The sequence below is a fragment of the Mesitornis unicolor genome, unplaced genomic scaffold, assembly GCF_000695765.1.
Source record: "Mesitornis unicolor isolate BGI_N332 unplaced genomic scaffold, ASM69576v1 scaffold31054, whole genome shotgun sequence".
NCBI lineage: Eukaryota > Metazoa > Chordata > Aves > Mesitornithiformes > Mesitornithidae > Mesitornis > Mesitornis unicolor.
In genome coordinates this window covers 22,374-37,176 of record NW_010181316.1, presented here as the reverse complement: position 1 = coordinate 37,176, position 14,803 = coordinate 22,374, and the positions used below count along the sequence as shown (strand labels likewise).

The 14,803-nt window shown below is 54.4% G+C and overlaps 1 protein-coding gene across 1 annotated transcript; it reads right to left on the bottom strand.

Moving 5' to 3' along the window:
* Positions 1–2,764: 2,764 nt before the first annotated feature.
* Positions 2,765–12,863, bottom strand: ALX4 (ALX homeobox 4; the record flags this gene model as incomplete). The annotated part of the gene is made up of 3 exons (XM_010183393.1): positions 2,765–3,088; positions 5,281–5,409; positions 12,553–12,863. Coding segments are annotated over 3 exons (764 nt in total), but the record flags the coding sequence as incomplete, so codon positions are not given.
* Between the last annotated feature and the right edge of the window lie 1,940 nt (positions 12,864–14,803).

The following is a 14,803-nucleotide window of genomic DNA, read 5'->3' as shown; positions in this document are numbered from 1 at the left end:
TTTATACAGTTTTTCTTGTTAATTTAACAGTTTTTAAAAAAACTTTTAAATTATTTTTTTAAATGTGTGTAGATACAGATGCATTTAGCTTAAAAACTGCCTTTATACCTGCATTTGGAGGCTTCTGAGGGGAGAGCCTTCCAGTGTGACCCACAGATGTGGGCACAAGGGGCTGTGCTGGTACAGCAGCACCTGGACAGGCAAGGCAGAGCCCTGTGGCAGCAGGGGGGAAGGAAGCCCTGTGGCAAAGGGCTCGGGGAACAACATTCCCCCTGGCCTCGTGATGCTTTCAGGCAGGCTCAGGGCTGGGCACGTGTGATAGCGTTTAAAATAGATTGAGTGAGCCCAACATGTGCTTTGCACATGGATTTAAGGTGAGAGAAAGCAGGGGCCAAGCCTTTGTAAATGCCAAGTCTGCTGCCAGGAGTCTGTCCTCTCTCTAACAAGACAAGGGATACAGCACTTAATCCTCTGGGCTGTTAAACAGCTCGGGTGAAATCCTGGCCCCATGGAAGTCCATGAGGAAAAGCTACCCTTTAACTTCAGCAGGGAATGCAGCTAACCTCTAGAATGGCTGCAGCCCTCCATTGGAGCCACCTTCGGTACCTGCAGGCCCCGTGGGACCCGTCCCTGTGTGCCTGCCTGGCCCACCCCCCACTCCTCAGCTCTGCCTGTTGCTAATTTGCCTTGTCGCTGGGCTGTCTGGGGCCTGTGGACCCTCAGTGGCTTCTGCGGTGCCCAGTGGGGGGACGCACACCTCCAACCGGTCAGAGTGATCCTGTCTAGTTGAGTCATCAGCATCACTTTTAGCACCATGCCCGAATGCTCAGCTGAATGTTTAGGCTGGGACATAAGTCCTGGCCGCTTGTGATGGGAGAGGCCCTGGTCATACACATGGTGTGGTTAAATGCATGCTGGATCTCTGTGAGTACCAAGGCAGACATGTCCTAGCATTTCTAAGGAGAGAAAAGAGACAGTGCTACTGGTCTTTTCTTGTTCCAATAAATACGTATTACATTTGATCTAGCAGTGGTGTATTATTTATGTAGTGTATGGCAGTCTAAGCGCTATAGAAATACTTTTATACTTTGTTAACCTGAAACTCAACATTTGGTAGTAGCTTATTTGGAGCCTTTTTCAAGACTGCTAAATATTCCTGGGCCTTGAACTACAAGATCCCTCAGCAGTGAGCGTGAGGAGGGAGAGCAGGGTGACACACAAATTTTTAGGGGAGCAGAATCCTGTAGTTCCCTTGGGAATCCCAGAGACAGCTGCCCTAGCTCAAGCTGAGCCTACATAGCCATGCTGCGTGGGTGATAGTGCTCATTTGACCTTCAGCTTCTCCTTCAGTGGGGTAAAAGGATGTTCCAAAATTATTCCTAGCACTACGAGATCCTTGAAAAGCTTGTAAAAGTTTTAGCCTTAGGAAGGAGATCTTCCTAAGAAGATCAGTTAGCGCTGTGTGGGTAGGAGCGCGAGGAGGCATATTGGCTTAGACAAATCAAGCAAGTTCTGGTGTCTCCTTTCTGCGCAAGGTGAAGAGGATCCAAGGTGGCTGGAGATGGGGCAGCGTTGCCTTGTCCAGCCTCAGGTCCCTTCGCAGCCTGCTCCTTGGGCCATCCCCTGTGCGAAGATGCCCACAGCAGCTGCATGCAGCAGGGCCCTGGGGTGGAGGGCTGCAGAGAGGTGCTGTCATTGCACAGATCTGACCCCAGGACAAGGGGTGTGAGGAATTTGATGGCCTCATGCAACCGTGGCTGCATGCTAGCGCTTGAGCTGTTTCTCAAAGCAGTCTCTTTGGGGACCTGTGGATTTACACAGCAACCCTTCCCATAGCTGCTGTCTCTAAACTGAGGATAGTAATTCCCGACCCAGTGAAAGCCAGAGGAAACATTTTTCTGCCCCACCATGCACATGAGGCTCAACATTACCCACGACCACGGCAAAGCAAACCCCAGGTGCTCCCTAGGGCAGGAGCTGTGCTGGGAAGCTATTGTGTGTCTGGTGACCAGAGAGCATGGTGGCACCATGCTGTGCTGGGAAGAGAGGCATTCCCTTCACAGGCCTCTACGGCTCCGTGCTTCACCTCAGACTGCAGGATGGAGACGAAATAGGGTAGAAAGAGACAGGATAGCATTGCCTTTTTGCTAACCTTGGGTATCTTCCCAGCCCTGTTCCCTGTACAGCTACGGGAAGTCATGGCTGCTGCTAAGAGGACAGGAGCAGCCTGAGAGGCGTCTCTTTGCTGGTGCCAGAGTCCCCATCCAGTCCCCTGCCCAGGGCAGAACAGATCTGAGCAACACTGTTGACAAATTAGGTGGGAAAGTTTTGTGTGTGTGTGTGTGTGTGTGTGTGTGTGTATGGGGAGGTGACAAGATGGGGGAAGCCGCTGAAGTGCTAATGGGCTCTTGCTCTTTGGAAAGGCAGATCTGGTGTCAGAAAAAGGAGTGGGGAGAAAAAATGCCCAGGTTATCGGGGAGATGGTGGTGAGAGGGGATGCATCCCAACCCAGATCTCACTGGAAGAGGTGCTGCTCCACAGCCTCCCTCTCCCTGCGTGATCCCAGGCAGCTGGGAGCTGCCACGTTCATGCTGGAAACATTCCACTTACGTTAACATATGTACTTTATATGCCTAGGGTAGCTAAAAGTGCTGCATTCAGATCCCCGAGGAGGCAACTGCTGTCTGGAGTCCAAGTGGATGGATTTATTCGGCTGTCCCCATGTGCTCTCTCCATGTTTCGTGGGCGCTGCACTGCAACCCTGTCATGTCGCCCAGGAGATAGCGGCGCTGTGCTCCTTTGCTTTCATCCTCAGGGCAGCGATGCTGGAGGTCTTGCGGTCCGGCTCGCTGTTCAGCTCATAGCCATTGAGGCCGGGGCTCATCCCGGCCGTGCCGAAGAGGCCACCCATGTGAGTCTGTCCCACGTGGCTGCCAGGGCCTGAGACACCGAGGAACTCAGAGACACCGCTGGCCGCGTGGGGGTGAGCATGGGGGGACATGCAGGAGGGCACCGTCTCGCAGGGGACGACGCAGGCGGGCACAGGAGAGGCGGCTCCGTTGTTGCCGATCCAAGAGGGGTTCTGGATCTGGGGGTAGGAAAAGAAGCATCAGGACTGCCGTATGTGGGATGTGGCCGGCAGCTGGCCTGGGAGGAGAGACCGTGTCCGGCATTAGGCCCTGCCGCTGCCCCACAGGGCAGCCCTGTGAGCAAGGGGCAGCTGGTGTGGTGGGATGTGGTATGTTGATCTCCGTCAGCAGCAGCATCCACAGCATCCCCAGAGCCAGTGAGTCCCCTCCAAAATCCGTGTGCCAGCCTCAACAAGGGCAGGGAGTGTGCAAGACTAACTCACAGGGGGGCAGGACTGTGCCCCTCCTCTGCCATAGTGTCTCTCTGTCCATCTGTTCCCCCTCCCAGCTATTCCTCTTTTATTTTTATGACCCATGAGCACTTTTTGGAGCAGGGATGCTCTCAGCACCAAAAACTTTATGTCACCTGTGGGCCTACCCCCTATGGAAGGAACAGACAAAAAGGGATGCTGTGCAACTGCTGATCTGCCCTCCTGCCCCAGCTCGGGGCAGCTTTGCCTAAGCAAAGACTTTTTCATGCCATGCAGATGTGCCTGTTGGAGCTGAGCTGCCCACAGCCCCCACTACAGGCTGTTTCCCTGCCCCTCTCGCCAGTGGTGCTCGCTGCCCGTCACAGAGGCGTTGCCTGCCCTACTGCAGAGCAGGGCCCTGCAGAGCTGCCCTGTGTATCTGTCTGGGCTCCTGCAGCGTCACTCGCTACACGATATTGCAGAAGAAGAGAGGGGCTCAGTATTTGCCAGCAGGAGTAGGTGAGCTGTGGTGGGGGGGCACAGGCACGCAGGATGAAAGCAGGGAGGAGGCGAGCAGCTGGCTGCAGCAGGAGAGCAAAGGGCTCTTCATCCCACCACCCTGCTACACTGCTCGCTCTTGGGCCCTCTCTGATCTCTTACCTCCCGCAAATTGCTTTTCATTTTTTTGATCTCTAGGGCTGGGAGAGGAGGGCAGTATGGAGGGAGGGAAAAGTATAAGTTACAAAGGCAAGAGAATGGGGTGCTGAAAAGGCTGCTGAGAGTGTCTCTGCTTGAAAAGCTGCTTTGGCATCTCTCAGCTTTCTCATAAGGGCTTCTTGTTCAGTCTGGGGGAGATGCCAAGCAAGAGAGAGGTCAAACGCTCTTGGCTGCGGGGGAGATTTGGTGTGGCACTGGCTGGGGAGGTGTCTGACGGCTGGGGCATCACAGGGGGAGGACTCCCAGCAGATCTGTGGGGACAAGTAGCATTCAGAGCATCACACCTGCAGAACTGCGCCCTCCAGCAAATTCTGGGCAGCAGGAAGAGAAGTCTGCAGGATGGAGGGAATGTTTTGCAGGGGCCCTCAAGCTAACAAATGCCCATCTGCCCTGGCAGCGTCGAAGGGAGTGTTGTGAAACAGGGGCTGGCCCAAGGCTACTGTGGTGACAAGTTTGCCAGGACAGGAAGCTGAGGTAGGGAGGCAGCTGTGTCACCTGCCTCCTGGGCCAGGGCAGCAATGGTCTCGACAGACCCTGGGAGCAGCCCTAGCTACCCCAACAAGGCTGCTTCCACCCTTCCTTTGGAGCACAAACCCACAAGCCCCTTGGGAAGCATCCCCAGACATCACTGAGTGTGCTGTGGATACCACAGCCCACCGCTGGGAGATGGCTGTGGGAATTTATGATCTTTTGAGGTCCCTTCCAATCCCTAACGTTCTGTGATTCTGTGTGATTCTGTGAATTTGCCAGGGGGAAAATGCTTCTGTCCAACTGCCTAGAGAAGAGGCATGAAAACCTAGGCATGGCAACAAGAAGCCTTCTTGGGAACTGCTGGATTTTTACCCATGATATAGCCATTTGGACCTTTCCCAAACCAGTGGTAAGTTAATGGGCAGCAGCTTACGTGATGGGAGAAGGACAGAGTAATAGGATGTGCTGAGCAGGATGACCTGTGCCCAAAGGGTGGCTGCACTAAGTCACGCAAGACTGGGCTTAGTGCCTGCTTTAGAGATGACTGGCTCCAGGCCAGGGCATGAGGGAGCCGGGCAGGACACCCAGCTAAGTAACTCCTGTCCCTTCAGCGTTTGGCAATACAGCCCTGTCCCCCGTGCTCTTACAGTGTTGCCTGAGAGCAGGTGGATGAGTCCGAGAAGCGAAGCATCACTTGGGGGGGAATTGGGGCTGAGGTGGTGAGTCCAGCAGGCATCAGGAGAGAAGGACCATGGCTGGGGGAATGTGCTCACCTGGGCGTAGTTCTCAGCACGGGTGAGCAGGGGCAGCTCGTAGGCGGTGGAGAAGTGGGTCCGGACCTGCTGCATCTGGCCAAATCGCTCGCGCTTGCGCCATTTTGCTCGCCGGTTCTGAAACCACACCTGGGGAGGAGGTGACAGCAGGGCTGTGAGCAGGGGGGCCAGCAGCTGCTGGGAGCCTGGTAGCCATGGGGAGCCCACAGGCAGGCAGGGCTTCGCAGGACAGGTGGTTGTGCATTGTGTGGGGAGTGGTCATCCTGCCCTGTGTCCCCAGGTGGTCTAGGACTGGCCGGGACTCCCAGCCTGGAAGCACCCCAAGCAAAAGACAATGTCCAGCTTTTTGGTGTTCTGCCTGCCTAGGGACATTCATAGCTCTTGCCTCCCACAGCCTGGTTTGCCCTGGGATAACTCATCTTCTTCTTTGTCCCTAATGCCAGCCTCAGACAAGAGTGTGAATACATCTATGTGTGCTGCTGTCAGGCTGAAACCAGCAGCTCTGGGGCTTTCCCCAAGCCTAATCCTAAGTATGATGGGCTCACTGGCTGAAAGCTGCATTTCTCATTGAACTCTCAGTCTTATTTTGCTTAACTGTTAAAAAAAGCCCCAAACAACGTAACACCCCTTCCCTCCTTAGCTGCAGGAAAGGACAGGTGCCCTCTACAGAGTTACGTGTCCTCTGCTTTACACCAAGTTTTCACGGCACGGTTTGCAGCTCTCTGCTTCACAGTACTGCTCAGATCCCTTCAAGGCAGTGGAAAGACCAAAACTCTGTTTCTGCTCTTATTTTTACTGGCTTGACATCAGTGTGGATTATTGCACTGTTGTCAGCACCATTGCTCCTGATTTGCATCAGCATAAGAGAGATCAGAGCCTGGCCCAGTGTCTTCAAAGCCTCTTGAAGCTTGTGAGTCAGGGCAACACATCAATCAAGAGCTGCTTTGAAGGCACTGAGAGATGCAGGCAATCACCAGGGGCTGGGTTGTGCAGGTCACGCCAGTGCATGAAAGGAGCAGTCCCAGAGCCGCTCGCTTCTGCTTTGAGTTTTACACGGTGACTCATGGAGGCGGGGGGCATCCCTGATGAACAGCTTGGCCCTGCCTGCGCCTGGCCGTGGGGCAGCTCTGCTGCTTGGCAGGCAGCTGGGGAAACCAGACGCTGGGTGGGAAGCTCATGTCTTTGGAGGAGAGCGGGACGAGCCGGGTGTTCAGCACAGGGTGGGGGGGCAGGCCAGCTTTCAGGGGGACAGAAGAGTGGTGGCATTTGCAGCCTGCGTCAGCACTGCTAGAAGCTGCCACAGGGAGAGGTGGGCCTGTGGTTTCTGGTCTGAGCTGACCTTCTTGCTTGTGCTGGAAGAGTTGTTTCAGCCTCTCCTGCCTCAGTTTCCCCACCACCACCATGCAGGCAGCCTCATGCCACTGGCATGAACCATTCACAAGCTGGCCAGACTAGCCATACCCAAAGCAGCAACCTGATATTAACCTCCCCAGCCTGAATCAAAAACCCTATGAGGATTTTCAGTGGGTGCAAAAACCACCTAACGTTGCCCCAGCTGAGCACATGCAGCACATGAAGAGCATACTACTGGAGCAGGTTTGATGCCCCAGGCATCTGTCTGCTTTTCTTCTACCTCTTCTTGGCACAGCTGCTCCAGCCCAGCTGCAGGCCAGTCCCAGGGCTGGCCCAGATCATGCTGCTTTGATCTGCAGATTCAAAGTTAGCGGTGGTGACCCGGTTCCTCAGGCGGAGGAGGCCCCGCTGTGCACAGAGGGACGGAGAGCAGGTAGGGAGCAGAGCGCTGGCTGTGCGCAAGGCTGGGGCGAACATATGCCAGGCATATGCGGCCATTCCTCTGCCTGGCGAAGGCATCGGCTGGGCCTGCCCACTAGCCCAGCTGCACACCTGCACTGCTATGCATGGGAGCCCACCTGAGCACAGGCAGGGGTGCCTGCCCAGCAGTAGGGCAGCTGAGCACAGACTCCTGTGGCCATGCTTGGCTCTGCAGCACAACCTCTAAAGCTGTCAGTGTGGCATTTGTGTGCTCAGCTTCCCCAGGATGCCCTGCTGGGGCTGCAGGGAGGTTTCCCAGGGCCAGACAAGGTGAAACAGGGTCTCCAGCACAAGCTTTTCCTCTGCTGCTCCTCATTTATACATTGGATTTAACTGGCACTGGCAGAGCAAACCTGTTTAAACTGGCAGTTACCAAATTGATGGGCTGGGAGGCTGTGGCAAACCTTCACGTTAGGCTGAAAGTAAGTGTGTCTCCAGTCCAAGTGCTGGTGCCAGGGTCACTGGAGATGCTCCAAGGGCTGGCAATGAGCCACTGCTCTGAAATGCTTGTGACAAGGTTTGGACCACTTGTTAAACTTCTCCTTTCTCCTCTGGACCAAGTTCTTTTAGACTGCTTGGTACCTTGCAGTTGGGTTGCTTCAGGGACTGGCTTCCTCAATCTTAGAAAACACCTGTTTTTAAAAAGCAAATCTAAAACCCAACAGAAGTCCATTTTCCTTCCATTGCCTGTCACCTTTCATCGTGAGGATGCTGTGAGACACGGATGTGACAGTCAAGGTTGCAGCAGTTGGTGCAGGATGTCCTCCAGGGTCAGGATGGAGGACTTCATGCAGGGATGAGCAGTCACTGTGGGCTGCATCTCAGTGTTAACAATTAGAGTGGGAGTGTAGGGTAATGTTATGTATCTGACTCCTGCAGACAATGCTTTGATAAGCCCTGATGTATCAAATCAGCCCTATAAAAATCTACAGAACAGAAAATGTTTCATGTCTCCATAAACATTCAGCCATATGCTGGTACCTAAATCCATATGCATACACAGCTGATGTGCTGTGTGGGGTGGAGAGGCCAGGAACGGCCTGAGACAAAAGCAAGCAGGAGGCTCCTGCCCTCTGTCTCACTGCCATTACCCTGGCACCCAGCCGGCACTGCTGGGCTGCCCCTGCCACCAAGCCCCATGTGCCCCCAGAGAGCACAGGTGGATGGACTGAGCTGGGGCCTCACTCAGGCCCCTCTCGCTGTGGCTGGATGTTTGGGGACTGCATCACTGGGTTAATCTTTCCTCCAAGTTAAAGCAAAAGGTGATTTCCCCTCTCTCCTCCCCACCCCAGCGCAGTGATGGAGGGTGAGGCAGGCCCTTGTGTACAGGATGGGGGGCTGGTGGCAGCTGCAGGGCCGGATCCACCCCGGTGTCCCATGCCCTGTCCCAAGCCTCCCTCATTATGTCACTGCCCAGCTGTGGGCGAGAGCTGCCCACCACCTTCGAGCCTCCTGCTCCTGGTCTCCCCTGGCAGCCTCCCAGCATCTGTTCTGCCTATCTCTGTCCTTTGGCCCTACTCCCCTCCTCCCTCTATTCAGCCTCCATCTCTCTGTCTATCTGTCTGTCCATCTGTCTGTCTCCAGGACCCCATCCCTCTCCTAAAGGCCAGGCCATCTCTCCTCTTCCCGGAGACGGCCACCAGCCCTCTGCTTTCCAGCCTGCAAGAACAGAGCCAGAATTCATCCTTGAGCACTGAAACTGGACACCATTTTATCAGTGGCCTGGAATGGGAAATTGGAGCCTGGGATGAGAGAATTGAATAACTTGAGCTTGTTTTCATTTCATGTTTAATTTCCTGCAGGCTTAGCTCAGTCTTTCCGCTCCTTCCACCAGCCTCCCAGGGTTTTATGGGGGAAAAGGGATCAAGATATATTACTTCTTGCTTTGCTTTGCTTTTTTTCTTTTCTCTTTTTTCCAAGGCGGTTATTTTGCTACAGCAGAGTTTGACATTTCCCTCTCACTTTCAAGCCCCCACTGCATCACAGGGTCACCGCTGAAAACATTTCATTAGCGATCCCAGCAATCATAAGGCTGGCTCTGAGGGGGGCTGGCTGAGGGGCTATATTCCGTGGCCACGGAGCCTCCTCCCAGCCCCATCTCTTCCTCCTCCGCCACAAGACAGGCCAGGAAGCAGAGGTACTCACAGCCTAAAAGAAATGAGCAGCTGGGCTGGCGTGGGCCTGGGGATGTATGTGTGTGTGCATGCAAGGGGAAGAAGCCACATGTGAATACATGTGTGTCTACCAGTGCCACCACCTCAGGCATCTGCAGCAGCCCTGGATGAGCTGGAAGAAGCTCAGGCAGCTGCTGGTACCAAGCAGGAGCTCTTTCTGGGGCTCTGCAGCCCCAGACATGGAAGAGGAAGAGGAAGAGAAAGGAATGGGGTATGCACACTGTGTAAGAAAGACCTACACGAAAACAGTGCCCACTGCACATCCTTGCAGGTTTGTTTCTGAGCCCTAGCAGCCTCTCCCTGTCTGGGTGGCTCTGCCTCTGTGCAGGGTTTACACACGGCTCCTGCTTCGGAAAACAGGGACGTGCAGTAGCTTAATAGTATTTGGCAACAAAGGGCCAGGTCATGGGGGCAGGCAGGGAAAACGGTGTATTGCATCACAGGGGGAATTAGGTTTGATGTCAAACACCAGCACTGATGGCTGGAAACCTCAGCAGGCAGAGAACTGGAGCAGGACAGGGGCCAGGCTGTGGGATGCCACTGCTCCACAGACAGCACGGCCCACCCCATGCCCGCTACTGGCATGAGCTCTTCTCCAGTCTCTGAGGTCTCTGTCAGCTATTTCGCTAATGAAGTGTGAGCTTGGGAAAGGGATGGAAAAACCCGGAGCTGCCACTTGCCTGTCTGGGCTCCACATCTGCTCCTGCCTGCAGCGTGGCGGCTGGTTGCACTCCCCAGGGAGCCAAGCCTGGCCAGAGGGGACGACGTCTAGCCAAAAGCTGGCTCAGCTGTGGGAGGAAGCATCACACCTCAAACCTGCTGAGCACCTCGCTTTCCTGCTTTTCTGCTTTGCTTAGTTCAGCCTTACAGAGAGCTGAAGCTGGCCTCTATGAAATTATCCCAGGTTGCTTGCCATCCCATAGAGGATCATAACTTCCTTGAGAAACTGACAGTTGGGCTCCTCTTTAAGCCCATGGGGCCACAACAAGTGTGTGTCCAGACACCCCACAGCATCCAGAGCCCCTGCCAGCTTGAGGGAGGGCATCTGAGTATTTGGCTTGCAGAAAGAAAGAAGTAAAGGGCATTTCCACCCTCTGCCCTGGCCCTGGGTGGGCCCTTGGTCCTTGCAGCAGGTGTTTGCTTTGCCACTGGTCTTCTGGGCTGCTGCCCCATGCCTGTGCCCACTCTTAGGCTCTAAGCTGATGCCCTTGGTGGTGCAGTGCTAGCATGGGGAGACCCCTGCAGAGCAGAGCTGCCCAGAGGGGTGGGAGGACAAAACCAAGCCTAAACAAGCTATAACACAATCCAGGGCTGAAGACAGGCATTGGGTTGTCTAGGTGTCACTTAGTCCTTGGTCTCAAAAGCCTCCCTTGTGGGATGCACAGCCCTGTGCCATGAGCAGAAGAGCCCCATGCCACCCCAGGCTGCATCCCCATGCCTCCTCAGAGCTGCCACCACCATGGCAAGGTGAAGCACCTCATTAGCCAGCAGCCTCAGCACCCTGGAAACCTACATGAAATACCTGGCACCTGGGATGCCCCTGAGCCAGCACCCACAGCGTTCAGCACCAGCCCGGTGGCTCTCACTCCCCAGTGACAGGGAGTCTGCAATTCTACTGATGGCAGCCCTCCATCACGGAACAGTGGCTGGGTGCCAGCCTGCAGCCCGAGGGGTGAGGTCTTTCCCAGTGGGGCTGGGGGAGTAAGTGAAATGCAAGTGCTTACCCCTTTCAACCCAGGGTAAGTGCTCAAGCAGCCAGGCCACTTAGACAAGTCCTTCAGCTGCTCCGTTACATGAGCCCTGTCATCATCATCTGAAGTGAGTGGTGCAAGCTGGCGGTCATGAGAGGAGACAGGCTGCTCTGGGCTGCCCATGGCAGTGGGCTGCTTATCTCAAGGCAGAGTGAAACCCCCTGGCTGCACCCTTCCGCTGCCAGAATTCCTTCTGGCTGCCTAGGGAGGTGCTTCTGCCCTTGACCACACTGATATCCAGTGGCTCGGGACGCCATGCATGGGACCAACAGGAATCACACTGCTTTCTACTGGAACGCAGCTGTGTCCAGCCTGAAGAGAAACAGCTGTGGGGAGGAAAAGCGCACCAGCCCTGCAAACCAATTTAGGCAAACAGACAAGAAAAATCCTGCAGCTAGTTGAAACTGGAAGTAAATGTACAGACTAAAACGGACATGCAAGGATGCTGGCCTGACTGCTTCAACTGTTTACAACAACTACTGGTAAAGGTTAGAGCAGAGGGAAAACAGGGCTGCCTGGGACCTGAGCATCTTTCTGGAATAAGAGATACAGCCAGATGTCTCCACAGGCCAGCTATTCCTGATGCTAATGTAGGTTCTTGGAGTAGTGAGCTGATAAATGCCTGCAGATGGAAGTCACAGGATTAGGTAGACTAATGGAGGATGAGAGCCTAAGCTTCAGCGGAGCCTTTGATGGCCATCAAGGCATGAGCTGTGGATGTCCACCCCAAGTTATGGTGCTCCTTTTTGCACATGCTTCTTGAGCCCTGCCAGGCCGTCGGTTTAACCTTCACTCACAGGAAAGAGCAGCACTCAGAGAATCATTCACTCCTTCAGTGTGGGGTTTGGCTCTGCTGGACCCCCAGGGCAGCTCAGGGGAGCTAGTTCATGGGAGCTGGCACCTGTGTGGATGGAGGCAGTGAGACCACAGCACAGCTTTGTGCAGTCTCGGCGCCTGCTCAGCCAAGCAGGCAACAAGAGCTGCCACTCCTGTATCACCTCACGCTCTCTGGTACTGAATGTCCTGGTCACCCCTGTATCCCCATCCTGCCAGAAACAGCCCATGTTGTGGAAAAACTTGCTTCTACTCAGTTCTACTCAGTGTAGTTCTACTACTCAGTGTTCCCTGCTGAGGCTCCTGAAGAAGGCAGTACTTCTAATAGCTTTGTTTAGAGTGGTGGTGGTGAGGCTTACCTGCCTGCTGCCCAAATAGCTCAAGGACAAGAGGCATCTCTGTGGACACTGAAGCTTCAGGAGGCCAGCCCAGACAAAGGAGCTGACACCAGTGTCAGACATGGATGTATCTCCCTGTCCTAACCCTGCTGGAGAGGTGTGCCAGCCTGCAGCATGGGCTCTGGGTAGGATTTGGCTGCCTGCAGGCTGTCTAGGGCTGCAGGGGCCTCAGGCACAGCAAGGGACAACACGTTTGCAGGACTCATGGCTCCATTCCCCAGAGAGCAGGGGGTTGTTTGCAGCTCCCGCACCCCTCGCTCAGCCCCACATCATCCCCATTACCTGTACACGAGCCTCGGTGAGGTCTGTCCTCATGGCTAGCTGCTCCCTGGCATAGACATCTGGGTAGTGGGTCTTCTGGAAGACCTTCTCCAGCTCCTCCAGCTGGTAACTAGTGAAGGTGGTGCGGTTCCTCCGTTTTTTGCCTTTGTTGCTCTCTGAGTCAGCCTTGTCCATGGGGCTGGGGAGGTCCGTGCTGGCCCTGTCCTGGGGCACTTTTACTCCAGCCTCCTTCACGCTGAGGTAGCTGCTGTCCATCCCCGATGGGTCGGAGCTTGGCTGCAACTCAGCCTCTCCCAAACTGCTGTCTTTACCTATTTTGGCGGGAGTGTGGGTAGGTGAGCGGGGAGCAGGTTTTAGCAAGGTGGAGAGAGGGAGGGACGGAGAGAGAGGAGAGGAGGAGAGGAGGAGAGGAGGAGAGGAGGAGAGGAGGAGAGAAGGAGAGAAGGAGAAGGCAACTGATGTGAATCTTTTGACCAATTAATTAGTTCAACCAATTGGAGCTAGCCGTGGCAGTTGGGCAGCAGTCCCCAAACGCAGACAGAGGGGCTGACAGCACCACAGGCAGAGGTGGAGGGCTGCCCTGCGTGTAGAAGAGCTGCCAACCTCGGCCGTGGAGGGTGCTGGAGCTCAGCTCAGGGGTGGCATAGGCACCTGGCTGGGCTGTATTCAGAGGAGGAGGTGGCTGTCATGGCAGGGAGGCTGATTGCAGCCCACAGATGCCAGAACAGACGGGGAAGGGGAGACTGGGACAAGTTCTGCCAGCTCCTCCCAGTCCCTCTCCAAAAGCCAGGTGAAGGGATGAGCCCAGCATGCTCACATGCACACATCCCAGCAAGATGCTCCTTCACCATCCCACCACCCACAGTGGAAGTGAATCCCTCGGAGCACTACATTCCTTGGTCCTGGCCACAGGAGAGGTCTCTGAGGCAGAGGGACCCAGCCTGTGTACGGGGCAGACAGAAATGAGAGGAGTCTGACAGCAGCCGGGAATGCTGTTCCTGCCTGACTGCCCTGAGCAATGAGTAATTAATGGAACACGGCATATGAGAGCAGTATGGCGAAGCAGGAGGTTTCAAGCACTGCAGTGAGCTGGTTCCTCTCTAAGGCTTAGCAGCTGCAAGTAAAACCACCTTTGAGCTTCTGTTAATGGGATGTATGAATCCTCATGCATGGGCAAAGGCACTACAATGGGGGCACTATCTCCTTTGCCCACCTCCTGCCTCCAGTGACAGTGGTGTCTCCTTCATTAGCAAGAGTGCTGCCAGCCCAGCAGGACCCTGGTGGGGACCCATGGCAAGTGGCCATGGCTTTCCCTTGCCTGCTGCCACTACTCTGTGCAGTGGTCTGTCAGCAGACCAGAAAAAGAGGGATTTGTGTGAGTGACTGACTCGCCCAGCATGTGTCACAGCTGCCCACAACTGCCCACACTTCTGGCTTGGATCTTTGGACAAAAAACATGGTAACTCTACTGCAGGAATTAACCTTGAGCCCCTACACTTAGCTCCTACAGGTCTGGGAAGGAAAGGGTGTAGTGGTACTTCTTATCCGTGCTCTCCTTATCAGGCCAAAATCATACCAACTGGCTAATCTTTTTTTTTTAAATTTCGTATTAGCCTATTTTTAAATGTTCTTTAGGATCAATCTTTCTGGGAAACATCTCCACCATCTATGATGTCCCCACCAGGACATTTCCTCTAGCAGTGTCATATCCAGGGTCACAAGGTCATCCAGGGTCATTAATGTCAGCTCAGGCATCTTAGCCCATGTCTTTAGAAATCCCCATTTTTTCCAGCACTCATCCCTCCTTACAACATCCTTCCACTGTATATATCACTGTATATTTACAGCTTTGCCCTGTTGTGAAGGCCATGGTTTCACAGCCAATAGCCTGTGAGCAAGCTTGTGAGAAGGTGTACGTATTCTCACCCTTTTCTCACTCTCACAGCTGAAAGACTGTTGAGGTGACTGGGATAGAAACAGGAGGATGAAATGTAGCTGTCACCCTTGGCCATGAGGGTAAGGAATGCCCAGGTTTAAGCTTGGGAGGATGAGCTGTGAAAGAGTTTTGAGAAAAAAATTGCCCAGTTGGTACAAAGGAGTCGAGGGCAGGACTGAGATGAAGGCACTGGAGACACAGGAGCTATCTGCCTCTGCCACCCTACTGTGGTTTCAGATTTATTGCTTTCCCAAGTACTACTTCCCCAGGCTTTTGAGAAGCTCCCTGTAAAACACAGCAAAGACTAACGTCATC